This window comes from Electrophorus electricus, chromosome 10 (assembly GCF_041902795.1).
Source record: "Electrophorus electricus isolate QZ-2024a chromosome 10, ASM4190279v1, whole genome shotgun sequence".
In the NCBI taxonomy this organism is placed as follows: Eukaryota; Metazoa; Chordata; class Actinopteri; order Gymnotiformes; family Gymnotidae; genus Electrophorus; species Electrophorus electricus.
In genome coordinates, this window is record NC_137506.1 from 15,373,277 (window position 1) to 15,385,997 (window position 12,721).

Genomic DNA, 12,721 nt, shown 5'->3' on the forward strand with positions numbered 1-12,721 from the left:
CTTATAGATTTGTGTATATATTTATTTACACACAGAAATTCAGTATAGAAACTACACATAATCTTTGGAAACTCTGACCTTCAGTCAAGGATAATGTCTTACATGCTCTTTGAAATAGACATTCAGCTATAAATACGGGTTTTAGGATATTCAGACCACAGTAATGAATTGTTGTTTCTTTTTTGTGTGTTTGTGTGCACAAGAATACTCATGAAGTAAATTGCTTCCAGTGTGGGATTTTTCTTTCTTTAGATTGCTAATTTGGGAGAGGTCAGGTAAAGAGGCAATATTTAGGAAGAAAACCGAGGAATTCATATTGTCATAACTTATACACTGTTGCTGTCATTGATCTTTAACATAACTGCTGAATGAAAAAAAGGTTTTCCTGGAGGAAGCACCACTGAATGGCTTGTCTTCATTCTGCTCTAAAACAGCCAGTTTAAATTTTGATGGGTTTCATATCCAACCAATAGTTGAAGCAGCTGTTTCAACTATTTTGTTGTTAAATACTTTTGTTTAAATATTGTTTGTTTGATCTTTTAATGTTATCCCCATCTCAAATATTTCTTTTAGAATACCATTAATAGTATTCTATTAATATCATGAATGGATTTTCCCATGGATATTTATTGTTCAATACACTATCAGTATCTGTACTTGAATGAACTATGTGTCATATTACACTAGAAGGGTTAAACATATATACTTTCCCAAAAGAGCATAACTCTATCTTGGGTTTAATGCAGTGAACTACCAGTTGGATTAATTAAGTCTATGAAGTTATTGACCTTTTTTGTGACAATGTGGAAGCCCTCAGATCAATAGAATGCAGCAAGGGACTGAGTGACATTTGCTTTAGAATGTGTGTGTTAACAAAATTGTTCATTATATAGTCATTATTGTCCTTTTAATATTTTTCTATTGCTATTACATGACATTTCTTTTTGTAGTTGGGGTTAGTAAACATAAGTGTTAACAAGTTTCACCAGACAGTTTAGGACCAGTAAAATTCTTGGATATGCTATTAATTTAACAGTAGCTATTTATGACTAAAAATAAAATCTCAGCTTTTTTTATAAGTTATAAAATTGTTGCAGTACATTCATTTTTATTCAGTATTCAAATTTCATGTCACATCACAAACACATTTCCTTATTCCCACACTTTGAACATCTCCAAATGATTACACAGACCCTATGAACTGAAACGTAAATAATAAATTGATGAATATAAAATATGACCATTTTCTGAAAGCAAAGTCAAACATGCTGTGTGATTAAGTGACTCGTAAAATGCAGGTAAAAATAGAGCACAAGAGGACGCTGTTGTTCCATAATGAAAAAGACGCACTACCAACCAGATGAATTTCTGTAATGCTTCTTGAAGTTGTGCTGCAACTTTAATAAAGAGTAACCTATGGAACGGCTGTACATAAATGATTAGGTTCTAATCACTGGTATACTTACGTGACTGTAAGGCCAGAGTAAAGGATAGTACTCAAGTACTGTAGATGACTGACAGGTTTATGACTGCCAGTAGAAAAGAACTAATACTGGTAAAAAAAACCACAAAAAACCCACAAAACTCAGGACATGTCCAAGGGCTGTCATGTTGGTTTTCACAATTCCTGATTGTAATGTAAACTTCTTTCACACATACAATTACTTTGCACTATGTGTAATTACCTGATTTATATATATATATATATAAATCAATAATGGTGTAGAGAACAGAGTAACACTGTTCCAGGAGGCAGTAGAGGAGTGTATTTACAAAATGTAAAGGTCACCTTAAAACAATAATGAAGCACAAAAATAGTATGAAAACATTAAATAGGTGGATGAGTGGTCATAAACAACTACAAAAATTACAAAAATGATCTGACCTTAGCAGAAAAATAATATCTGAAGTATGTGTTATTTGTTCGGGCACCAAGAGCCAGTTTCATAAAAGGAACTGCATTCAACAAACTGAGACAAGCACTTTTTCTTCCCCTTACACACAGCTTTAAATGACTCACTTCACAAAGAGATTGGTTTGAAAGCAAATATCTTTAAACTGCACTACACTTTACACAAAATGGCAGTATTAAATGCTACCCTTGGATATGTTTTTAAAAAATGAAGTGGTTGCTGAGGATTTAGCTGGCATCAGGTGTGTTTGATGGTGTATTTGCCTTTCTGAAGTTGAGAGATGTAGAGCTTGGATTTGCTGCCATCCACACGTTTAAACCAGACTTCATCATGATTGATTGTAGTTATTATAGCACTAGAGAGAGATGTACAAATTAACAAGCAAAGGTGTGGATAAAGTGATGTAGGCAGATAATGAATGAGTTGATATGCCACATCATATTATAGCAAAGCAGTACAACCCACCTTGTAGGATACTCATCCTTCTTGTCTATACAGATGGTCTGTCCTCGACTGTACCATTCACCATCATAGAACAGGCGTCCATCTTCTGAGCGAGCAGTATGCTGGTGTTTGTCACTCTTTGAAGAAGAGACTGAAACAAAAGGTCCAGAGTCTGTTCTGATGTAGAGGCAAGGCTTTAATAAATATTAAACCTTTAACAGGCAAGAAGGATAAATACTACTAATGCTTTGATGCACATGTAAACCTACCATCGGTTTTGACTCTGTGAGGTCCTAAAGTAGCCATAGCCTGCAAAACATATAATCGTTATTTAAGTGTGCTCACATGATGTAAATATGAAAGTTGGGATAGTTTACCGACCTTCCGGATGGCAGTCCAGTCCTCCAATATGTCCAAATCTTGCAACATGTAAACAATATATGGTCGTACCCATGTTAAGAAATATTGATACAGATGCATGATTCTATAACTGCACAACGAGCAATTATGTGATGTCAGACAGCTTAGAATAAAGGATATCAGACACAACAACAGGTTTTTTTTTTTTGTCTGGACTGAATGGATCTTTCTTCTTGTTTTTCCTTGATTGTAGTTCATCATTCCACAGTTCTGTTGGAAACACAAGCAGAGTAACAATAAAAGCTAGCAAATTTTGACAATGCTAGTATCTGAGGTTTTATGCGTACTGTGATGGCCTCCAGCACCTAAAGGTATACACTGATATATACTATGTTGGCCACAGTAACTGAGGTAATATCTATACTCTGATACCTTTACTGCCTGAAGTAATATCTGCATGCTGACAGCCCCAGTACATCAAGTGATATCACTGCTCAGATAGCTCCAGTAACAGAGGTAATATCTTTACTCCAATAGCCACAATACCTGAGGTAATATCTATACTGTGGCGATCCTCTTCCAAACGTCTAATTTTCTCCTCCAGTTCTGTCTGAACTGTGTCGAGCAGTAGCAGTTTCTCACTCTAGAAAATGTAACATATGCAACTTCAAAAACCAGCAAAGATTGAAGAACATGGTCAAACTCTTTGAACTTGAAATAAACAGATTTCTTTCTGATAAAAGAGCTCACCTCCCAGTGCTGGAAAGCTGCCTGAATTTCACAGTCATATTTATGCTTCACTGACTCCAAGCAAAGTTCCCTGTAGATGCCTGCAAATGTGACAGAACATGACTCATCCTTCATCCAAAAATTACATATATTAATACTTTGGAGCATGGTAGCCTTTTCACCAATTGTTTAAAAAGTTTAAATAAGTTAGATGGGCCATCAGTGAAGCAATACATGGTTTTGATCTTTTAAGAGATTCTCTCACCAGCCACTTTAGTTCTAATCTGCATGTTTTCCTGAAGGTTTGCCAGAGGTTCCAAGTATTCAGGAGCCTTTCCTGACATCACCTCTTGAAGTTTGGCATCAACCTGACTTAACCTTTCCTTGTATAACCTAAACAGCAAAACACTGTTTACTCCAAGAGTATGAGATTTAACTCAACTAGACAATTTTTCAGATCAGGATGTACATTAAAATATAAAGTAGTACACAAGGGAATACGCACTGATCTTTGAGATCTGTGAACTGTTTCTCAAGATTAGTCATTTCGTCCAGACATTCCATTCTCCTCCTCTCACAGTCCTCATCATCCATTTCTAAACATGTAGACGGATACATGCTCATGTCAATTAGTGCAAGACATCCATTAACAGACAAGTTCATACAAATCTTAGTCCTGTTCGTAGAATATTACAAGTAATAACGAATAACTGTTGACATTGTGAAAGTGAATAATAAATCTGGCTATTTGTGTGTGAAAATAATTAATCCATTCCTTACCAGAACTTTCACCATCTTCAGACACGGATGAGGTTTCCGAGTCTTCCTCGTCGGAACTGCTACCTTCCTGCTCTGGAAAATCCACCTCCATGTCTTCGTGGTTGCTGTCTTTCTTTTCTTTTGTGTGCACTGGCATTTTATCACAGAAGACAAAAAATAGCGTTAGCTAGGTTCACACGATCCCTTTATTGTGAAATCGTCCTGTTTAATTTGACTATAGCCGCTAAATTAGCACGCCAACTATCTTGCTAGCTAATTTGTTAGTAAACTGGCTGCTAGCTACGTGTTTTGTCGTTGACGAAAGACCCAAAACAGCCAAACAATTGTCATGCTTAGAACCCAATATCAATATTCCTGTATGAAACTAATATTGTTCAGACATACTGCACTGGCAATCGTTAGACTAGTTAGTCCCTACATTTGTTACGAATTCCAATGTTTCACTAAACAAAACCTAGATGGGGGACTGGCTGGGGCACTGGCGCGGAATGCGCGTTTGTACTTAACTCTGGGTCCTGTAGTTTTGAACCGCTGCATGTTCCCTATCATGTACTATAAAACTGGCGGTAGAAAACTACATTTACCAGTAGATGGCAAAGATGTTTACAGTTAACTCCCGCTAGACTCAAGCGGTCAATCGATGAAATATAGATGATTCTGTCACAGGCACTTAATTTATGTCTGTATCTGAGGTTTCAAAATAATACTTGTATTTCATTTATACACCTAAAATAAGTGTCTGCCCGTCAACGTATTTAATAGTGAAATACATAAGGCTATCGTCAAAGGCGAATTAATTAACTGCTATTTATAACATTAAAACTAAATATGCATAAACTGAACTTTTTTTAAATATTTGGTTTTATAGGTTTAGTTTAGTCGCAAATATCTAGCTACTTTTTCAGGGGGAGAATTGTACTTTATTGTACTTTTTCCAGGGGTAGAGTACCCGCGTTGAATTGCTCTGGTTTCAATTAAGTTGTTTTTCGTGTCCGAGCTCCGCCATGTTTTCAGATGTATTCCGAGGAGAGGTGTGTAGCTAGCTGGGACTGAGCCTACGGGGGGGGGGGGTTAAACTGCTTTTGTCTCGCCTCCTGCAAAATGCACGCCTCTCCTCAAAGTTCTCATTTATTACATTTATTAGTACATACCAAGGTGTGAAACTACAATAACTCTAATGTTGACGAGCACAGTTTTTTTTTTCTCTACTTAAGCAGCAGGCTAAGCTAGCCAAGTTAACCATTTGAAGATTATCAGCACTCGTTCTCTCAAAATCTCTGCTCTCGGAATGTTCTCCAAAAAGCCCCATGGGGATGTGAGGAAATCGACACAGAAAGTATTGGACCCTAAAAAGGATGTACTGACACGGCTGAAACATCTACGAATCGTTATTGGTGAGTCGCTAAGGCCATTATTTTTTGGTTAGTGCAGTCCAACCAGAAAGCCAAGTGCTAGCCACTGGGAGAACAACACGGGCATGGTCGGCCAGCTCTCGGCTTGTATCTGCGTTTCCTTGTCACTGCATACCACTTCCATTACGCTATTAAATACAAGATCAACGCCCGTGTGCTGTGAAAGATGTACGATGAGAACTGTGTTGTTTGCAAGTCACTGGTTTCAACTTTTGCTATGACATGTCACGTCTTCAATATTGACAGTAACTTTAGGTGTGTATAGTGGACTGCAGTTCCTCTGATCGTTTTCATTTTCCCAGACTTGCATAACTGCTCGAGTGAAGGGACAATGTATTGATTCTGTAGCTCCAGCGATGATGCAGAGCCTGGGCTGTAATTTGTTAATTTTGTCTTCCCAATGTCCCAATGATGATGGAAGGGTCAGAAGAAGAGGGCCATACGCTGTGCGGCATCAACAGGCAGTAGAACACAGTCGGGTGTTGAGCAGGCTACTGTTGTGGTGGAGGGCTTGACTCTGGGTGGGACGTCAACGAACAAAAGAAATAAACGAGCACTTCCTTTGGGACTGGTCAGGGAAGCCAGGAGAAGGAGAAAGGATTATGGGAGCTTGGTTCTTACGCTCAGCGAGCTTCCTGATGCATGTTCAGGTTGAAAACGTTTTACATAACACTTCTTGACAGGGAGTGTTTTTGTTTTGCTGGGGGTTATATGTCTCGAAGTGCAAATCAAAAAATAATAATTTCAACTTTTTCTGCACACAGTTGCAGCTCAGTCATATGAAGCTGTTTCCATTATTGCACTGTGGGTTGGTCCGAGGCTTCCTGTTAGTGGTAGGGAACTGGCACAGAACAAGGACTGTGTTCATTTTATTTCGTACCAGGAGCAAAGACCTCTGTTGAAAGCCTTTAATATATTTTGTTATTTTTAATTAGTCAATGTCCTGATCTGTTCCTACCTCCTGATAAAATCCTGGGCTCTGATGTTTGGCCTGCATGGCTGATTGAAGATTGCATGACTGAGTAAAGCTTTTACATTTTAAATTCAAGTCTCAAACTAGTTTATATTATGTTCAGATATGTGATGTTTTATTCTTGCTATCTTCATTGACTGTGTTTGCTTTGAAAGTTGTGTGTCTTCTATAAGCCTACTATGTGTAGAGGTGGGGAGGTGTGGTAGGCTGTCTGAAGAGCAGATGGGTTTGTGATCTGAGTCATCTTGCGGAGCTACTCCCACTGTGATCAGATCAAGCTTTGGTTGGTTGGATGTTTGACTTCCATCCTGAAATTGGCAGTAAAACAAAGTAGTTTAGCTGACTTTTGCAGACTATTAGTGTTATGGTCATCTTAATGCCATATGACATTAAATCTCTGAAATAACTTAACTTATCTAATGTGAGTCTCTCTCTCTCTTCAGCACACTGGGCTAAGTAATTGCTAATACTGCTGCCAGTATTTGCAAAACTGCTAACAGTGGTCATTCTTTGTATTGAGCAAGGGGAAGCTACTCAGCAGACTGCCATGTTTGAATGTCTAGTTCATGATTGTAGTTAGAGTGTTGGGTTCTTCACATTTGATGCTGCAGAGAAATCACTTCAGCTTCATTCAGGGTTTTTGATGTGTCCTTATGTTTTGCTGTAATGACCTTTTCTGGATTTCGTCTCTGGGTATTTGTGAATCACAAATGGCTATGCTTTCTGTCATAAAAGATGCATTTAATCTCTGAGAGATTTAAGAGAGCTCTGCAACATAATGGTTCTTCTGCGTGTTCCATTTTAGATAATGACCATTTCCGAGTGGTCTTAAAATGCCATTAGCCTGCCTGCACCCTTCCCCTCAGTGCTGTTCCCTTGGATTCTCTCTCTCCAGCCATATAGCCATGAGCAGGGCCAAGGAAAGTATTCATTGTCTGTCCATGGCCTTGGACATGATGTGCACAAATGGGGCATTACCTTTCTTTCAGTCAACTTCTGTGTACTTGTTTCCTTTCATTTTAAGTGAGTTAATTCTAGGACTGATGTTGAAAAAGAATGATGTTTCTTTAAATCTTCTCTCATCTTTATCTGAGGTCCATTGATTCTTTCTGCTTTTTTTGTTCTAAGAGACTCCAAGATATTTGATTGATTTTTTTTTTTTGTAATCCATTTCACAGGGCTCCCTCCTATCTGTAATATATGTTGAAGGCTCATAGTTATAAGGAATAATTTCTGTTTTACTGACATTTATCTGACAGGGCAAAATCCTGGAACTGATTAATTAGATCAGGTAGAGAATTGGTGGGATTACCCAGATAAATCAGAATATGATCTGCATGACGAGGGATTTTATGCTCCACTTCATTCATTCCTTCATTTATTTATTTATTTTTGGAGACTCTTATGGACATTTTTTCAAATGTTTTGTGAATATTATCTGGTTTACTTTGTATAATTTTCTTTATGAGATCTTTAATGGATTGAACTATTGGTCTGTAGTTTTGTTAATTTCATAGATAGTAGTTTCATTGATCTGGATCCACTTTCATAGTGCATAATCTTTTTTTCAATTTGCTGAGCATGTATCATATTAATTTCAATTTGCCCTTTTCAGCTTTGTTGCTACAACCTGGCTTTGGTTGTTTTAATTCACTTTATAATTTCTATAGCATTTTCTATTGGAATTAAGATAATCTATTTTAGCAGCATCCCAGAGAACATGAGGTGAGGCTTCATCATTGTTTTTTGAGTAAAAACAAATTTCCTCTTTAATTTGTAATTATGAGATGGGTTATTAACTAGACTACAATTAAATGTCCATGTTGTATTTTTGGGTTTACAACTTAAATCCACTGTTAATACTGTAGGATGGTCACTAAGTTTTTAATTGTTCCTATGTCAACATCAGTGACCCTTGTTGTAACTCCACTAAACATAATTAAGTAATCTGTATTGAATGTGGGAAGGAAAAATAAGTCTAGTTCTTTATGTTGGGATAAGATCTTTCTAGACATCAATAACATCTTTCAGATTTTAGAAAAGTTGTTTTCTTATTTGCTGAATTTTGGGTTGTAAATGTACATTTACAAATTAGTGTTCCCTAACTTTCTGATAGGATAATTCTAGCATATCTTTTGAAATAAGTTAATATCTCTACCTGCTTAGACACAAATAAAGCAGACACAGCAAACCTTTAGCCATAATCTAAGGCGCAGTAGTTCTCTGAAACCTGCCAGTTTGGCTGCTTCTACGACCCCGTTAACTTCCCTGAAGTGTCGCTCCAGTTGTTCGGCTGTGCCTTCCCCAGCCATGTTCGTCTTAGCGTGTAACATGGAGTCAGCCCCATGCCCTACAAGGCTTCTTCAACTGTGTGGTACAAATGTATCCCATCCTCACAGCCCACACGCAGACACGCTGGCTGGGAAGTCTGGAGGCCTGCGTCACCTCAAGAACATTCCCATCCTTTCTTTTCTTAAGCTCCACTAGAGGATAATCATCGCTTCCTTTTTTCGTTCAAGCCTTTCAGATGACCTCTTCCTTCATTCTATACGTGCAGTATTTTATCGCGATGGATCTAGGATTGACGTTCCCTGCCGACTGCAGCAAAAGCACCCCGTGCACTCATTCAGTCCGCAATTCAGCCCTTTCAGGGACATGCTAGTTTCATTTGTACAGTTCTGTGATATGATAGTTCTCTCCTTTAATATCTTTAAGAATTCTGTTGCTCTTTTTCTGAAAATGTGGCTTCTGTCCCAGGGCGGTTTTCAAGTGGATTTCAATGTTTTCAGGTGCAGCTCGTCGTTGTTGAGCATTTTGCTGCCGGACTGCCACATTAGCCGCATCTTTACCGCAGACTGTTCATTGTCAGATGTCTCCGTGGTGCCTTTATTTCTCTTCCTTTCACTGGTCATTGCCGCTCCACTATTACTGTTATTTTTATTTGACGTTAATTGAGCATCCAACTTTTAGTGGGGCAAACTAAAAACATGTCGGAGGAGTTTGTGAAACTATGTGGCCTTTCTTGCCATGTGACCAGAAATTGTGTGTACTTGTTTAATCAGTAAGAGCAGTGACTGAGTCACCTGCTTGACTAGTACTGCTTTTGTCTTGTGGGCCACTTCTCAACGTCAGCCGCATTCTGGCCTGCTTTCTGTGTCAGGACTCTACGGTATTTAGAGCGTGACAGCAAGCACACGACGGCCTCGGCACAAGGTGTTTCCCTATTTTGAAGATTGAGGATATCCCACATTCCTTTGTAACGTCCTTCAGAGTTGTGAGGGTGGGGTGCATTGACATGCACTCACTAGCACGTCAGCATGCTTCTACCACCCAGCGTTTATCTGGTAGAAAGATGAGTTGTTTGGTGATTTCTGTGATCACTGCATCCTAAACGGACGTGCACATGCATGTTTGGAGTGTGCGTGTGTGCGCATACCGGCTCTATCTTTTTCCTGGGTCTTGGTTAGCTCATGTTTATATGAAGGCCTATAAATGGCAGGTGGGTGTGTGCAGGGGGGCAGGGGTGTGTGTTTGTGTGTGGGGGGCGCGCGCATCACTGTGTATGACAGCAGCCCTACCTGAATAGAGAGGCCGGGTCCTGAGTGGTGCGAAGGAGACCACCTTTTCTGAGCCTAGCAAAAGGGCAAGCCCAAATATTGACTTGTGTTGCTTGGCCACACTATTCATCCTCTTCCTCATCCGTCAAGAGCCTCTCGTGTTGTGTTTGAAGGGACAACAGGACACGGATAAAGCGTTTGTTTGAGAAGGAAGGCGGCAGGAGACGGAGCTTGTGGATAGCTAGGGCGCTATGGATTACAGTGACGCGGACACTGTCCAACTGTCCCCTACCTCGCTCCCTCTCTGCGGAGGTAAAGAGGAGATGACGAGAGCTTTGACGTTTCCTGTTTAGTCCTGGCTCTTCAAGCACTGCCCCACTTTGTTTGTGCCCTTTCCTTTTAAGGTCTCCTGCCTGTCTGGTGTAAGAAGGTTTCCAGGGCCAAGGGGGCGAGACCCAGGGCGACATGCGCGCCCTCCCCCCGTTACCAGCTTTCCTATCTGTTGGCCTATCAGACTGCCCCATGATGCTTTGTAATTGGTGACCTTGAGCCACCTCCCAAGTTAAGGGGCATCACAGAACATTTGCTGTAGACTGGGAACACACTGTGTTCAGATTCGGGCAGATAACCAATATTTACTTGTCACTATTTTTTTTTTTTTTTTGTTATTTGTTTTATTTTGAAGTGAGTAATTGCTTCATCTTTTGATGTTTTGCCATGTAACTGCAATTCTTTAATAGTATCATAATTTGTTTTTCTTCCTCAACAGAAAACGCAGAGCCAGCCGAACTCAAGCACTTCTTTGATCAGAACTACTCCCATATCTATTATGTCTTTTTTGAGAACTTTGTTAGCATCGAAGTTAACTTGAAACAGAAAGGTGAGTATTTATTCTGACCCGTTAACTCACTTTAATTTTGCGACCACCCTCTCTTCTGCTGTTGAAAAGGTCTATAAGCCTGATGTCAGACCTTTTTTTTTTATTTTTATTTTTATTTTATTTTTTTTTTTATTCTGCACCTATGCAAAAGGATTGTGTTGCCCCTAATTAGTGTGTGTTGTCTTCACAATGCTAGAGTGTGTGTGAGATTAATTGTAATGATCCAACTCCATGAAATTGTTATGGAAAAGCATGGCCTGTTCTCTGGGTCTGAATCCCTGTCACACAGATCATAGTACCTGCAAAATGAGACAGTATGAGCTCTGAGCACTGCCCTGTGTTCATCTGTTCCCAATGAACCAGGTACTGTTTATGACAGAGCCCCCCCCAAATTAGCAGCCCTCATCTGCATTTTAATGGGTTGTTGATCTTCCATTAAAGCTTTTATGCTCCACCTAACTGCTTTTATAATGATCGATTGTGCATATCTTGTCTGCCTGATGCCCTGAGGTTACTATTCAGGCCTTTTTTAAAGCATGATGATTGGGTATAATACCCTGGTATTCTTAATGCTTGCTTTGTTTGGCTATTAATATTTGACCGTGCCACAGTGTGCTGTGGGATGTCTTCTTCTGTTTTAGTCCTTTGAGATCACTGGCCCTGAAATGACATTTTCCTCTGTGCTAGGTCACAAATCGCAAAGGGAAGAGCTTGACTCCATTCTTTTCATATTTGAGGTAAGAAATGCAGACTGCCTTTTGTCCTCTTGGCTCAGAAGCGAGCTGACAGGTGGAGCTTCCGCCTGCAACAGGCCCGGCGTGCTAGGCAGGGACAGATATCCTAGGCTTCATCTGATTATCCTCATCATTCAGTGGGAGGGGCTTGGGGAAAGCACCAATTCCCTTCTAATTCCCAGCTAATGTAACATGCCACAGATTCATGGACATATAGGGGTGTGTGCGTGTGTGTGCGTGCATGAGTGCATGTGTGCACACTCCCTGTTTGCTCTCTTAAATCCAAACATAAGTAGGGGTGATTAAGATAAATTCAAATCAGGCTAAATAAAGTTTTCCTTCTGGAATGCACACACACACACACACACACACGAAACTGTAAGCCTGAAATACATTTTCTTCAGCCAAGTCCAGGTACTCCTCACCACACCAAGCTCTGAGTCAGGGGTTAGGTTGCACAGCGATTCCAGCTCTCGGACCCCTGCTACAAAGCAGGACTGGGCCGTGCTTGGTGAAGCTGTTAACGGACATGCCTGAGTGGTCTCGTAGCGCTGAGCTTAGTGGTTGAACATTGCACCGTTCTGCTGGGCTATTGCAACATGCTATTATAGAATGCATAGGGGCTTAGACAGAAAGCACTCTCATCTGCACAGCCAAGTTTTGAAATGCCACTGGGCAGCGTGTTCTCTTAGCAATCCTTACTACATGCTTAAAGGGGTAATATAGTATAACATTTCTTAGTATAACATAGTATATAACATTTATTACTACATTTTACTGTCTGTGTGTGTGTGCTTGTGTGTGTGCGTGGACTGTTTTTCATATATATAGAAGTAATAAACAATCCAGGGTTTCATGCAAGGTAGTTTGGTTATTCTTTTGGTCAGTGCCTCATAAACCCAGTGTTAAATAAACCCTTGAAACAATTGTCAAAGTAAG

General features: G+C 39.6%; 3 protein-coding genes across 18 annotated transcripts in view; 2 read left to right on the forward strand and 1 right to left on the reverse strand.

The window, feature by feature from the left end:
* The window catches only part of lrrc57 (leucine rich repeat containing 57), an 8,546-nt gene extending 7,890 nt beyond the window's left edge, over nucleotides 1–656 (forward strand). For all 3 annotated transcript variants that reach the window (XM_026999910.3, XM_026999911.3, XM_081722045.1), the window contains one exon: nucleotides 1–656. This exon is cut by the window's left edge and continues 338 nt beyond it. The gene's annotated coding sequence lies outside the window, so the exon portion shown is untranslated.
* A 237-nt stretch (nucleotides 657–893) lies between these two features.
* brms1la (BRMS1 like transcriptional repressor a) lies at nucleotides 894–4,724 on the reverse strand. 2 transcript variants are annotated; one of them, XM_026999909.3, is made up of 11 exons: nucleotides 4,645–4,713; nucleotides 4,227–4,355; nucleotides 3,952–4,042; nucleotides 3,712–3,839; nucleotides 3,468–3,547; nucleotides 3,264–3,360; nucleotides 2,898–2,987; nucleotides 2,739–2,803; nucleotides 2,627–2,666; nucleotides 2,379–2,508; nucleotides 894–2,268 (listed from the first exon to the last, which is right to left on the reverse strand). In XM_026999909.3, the coding sequence occupies exons 2-11, from the start codon at nucleotides 4,315–4,317 to the stop codon at nucleotides 2,151–2,153; spliced, it is 930 nt and encodes a 309-aa protein (XP_026855710.1). In that variant the 5' UTR covers nucleotides 4,318–4,355; nucleotides 4,645–4,713; the 3' UTR covers nucleotides 894–2,150. The 2 variants fall into 2 exon arrangements, with proteins under 2 accessions (XP_026855710.1, XP_026855709.2); XM_026999908.3 differs by having other exon boundaries at nucleotides 4,227–4,724.
* A 519-nt stretch (nucleotides 4,725–5,243) lies between these two features.
* ralgapa1 (Ral GTPase activating protein catalytic subunit alpha 1) overlaps nucleotides 5,244–12,721 on the forward strand; it is a 51,989-nt gene continuing 44,511 nt past the window's right edge. For 5 of the 13 annotated variants that reach the window (XM_035532517.2, XM_081721052.1, XM_081721050.1 and 2 more), the window contains exons 1-3: nucleotides 5,245–5,620; nucleotides 10,938–11,048; nucleotides 11,736–11,785. In XM_035532517.2, the coding sequence (XP_035388410.2) occupies nucleotides 5,515–5,620; nucleotides 10,938–11,048; nucleotides 11,736–11,785 (267 nt within the window). In that variant the 5' untranslated portion in view covers nucleotides 5,245–5,514. Of the gene's footprint in view, nucleotides 5,621–10,937; nucleotides 11,049–11,735; nucleotides 11,786–12,721 lie in introns of all 13 variants that reach the window. The other 8 variants (XM_081721047.1, XM_081721051.1, XM_081721048.1 and 5 more) reach the window with 2 other exon arrangements.

Bases quoted from the DNA above. Each gene is read 5' to 3' on its own strand.
- brms1la (XM_026999908.3), bottom strand. From the start codon at position 4,362: ATGCCAGTGCACACAAAAGAAAAGAAAGACAGCAACCACGAAGACATG. The intron at 3,548-3,711 runs GTGAGAGAATCT...TCACATTTGCAG, and splicing joins GATTAGAACTAAAGTGGCTG to GCATCTACAGGGAACTTTGC. The intron at 2,269-2,378 runs GTGGGTTGTACT...ATCTCTCTCTAG, and splicing joins AAGGATGAGTATCCTACAAG to TGCTATAATAACTACAATCA.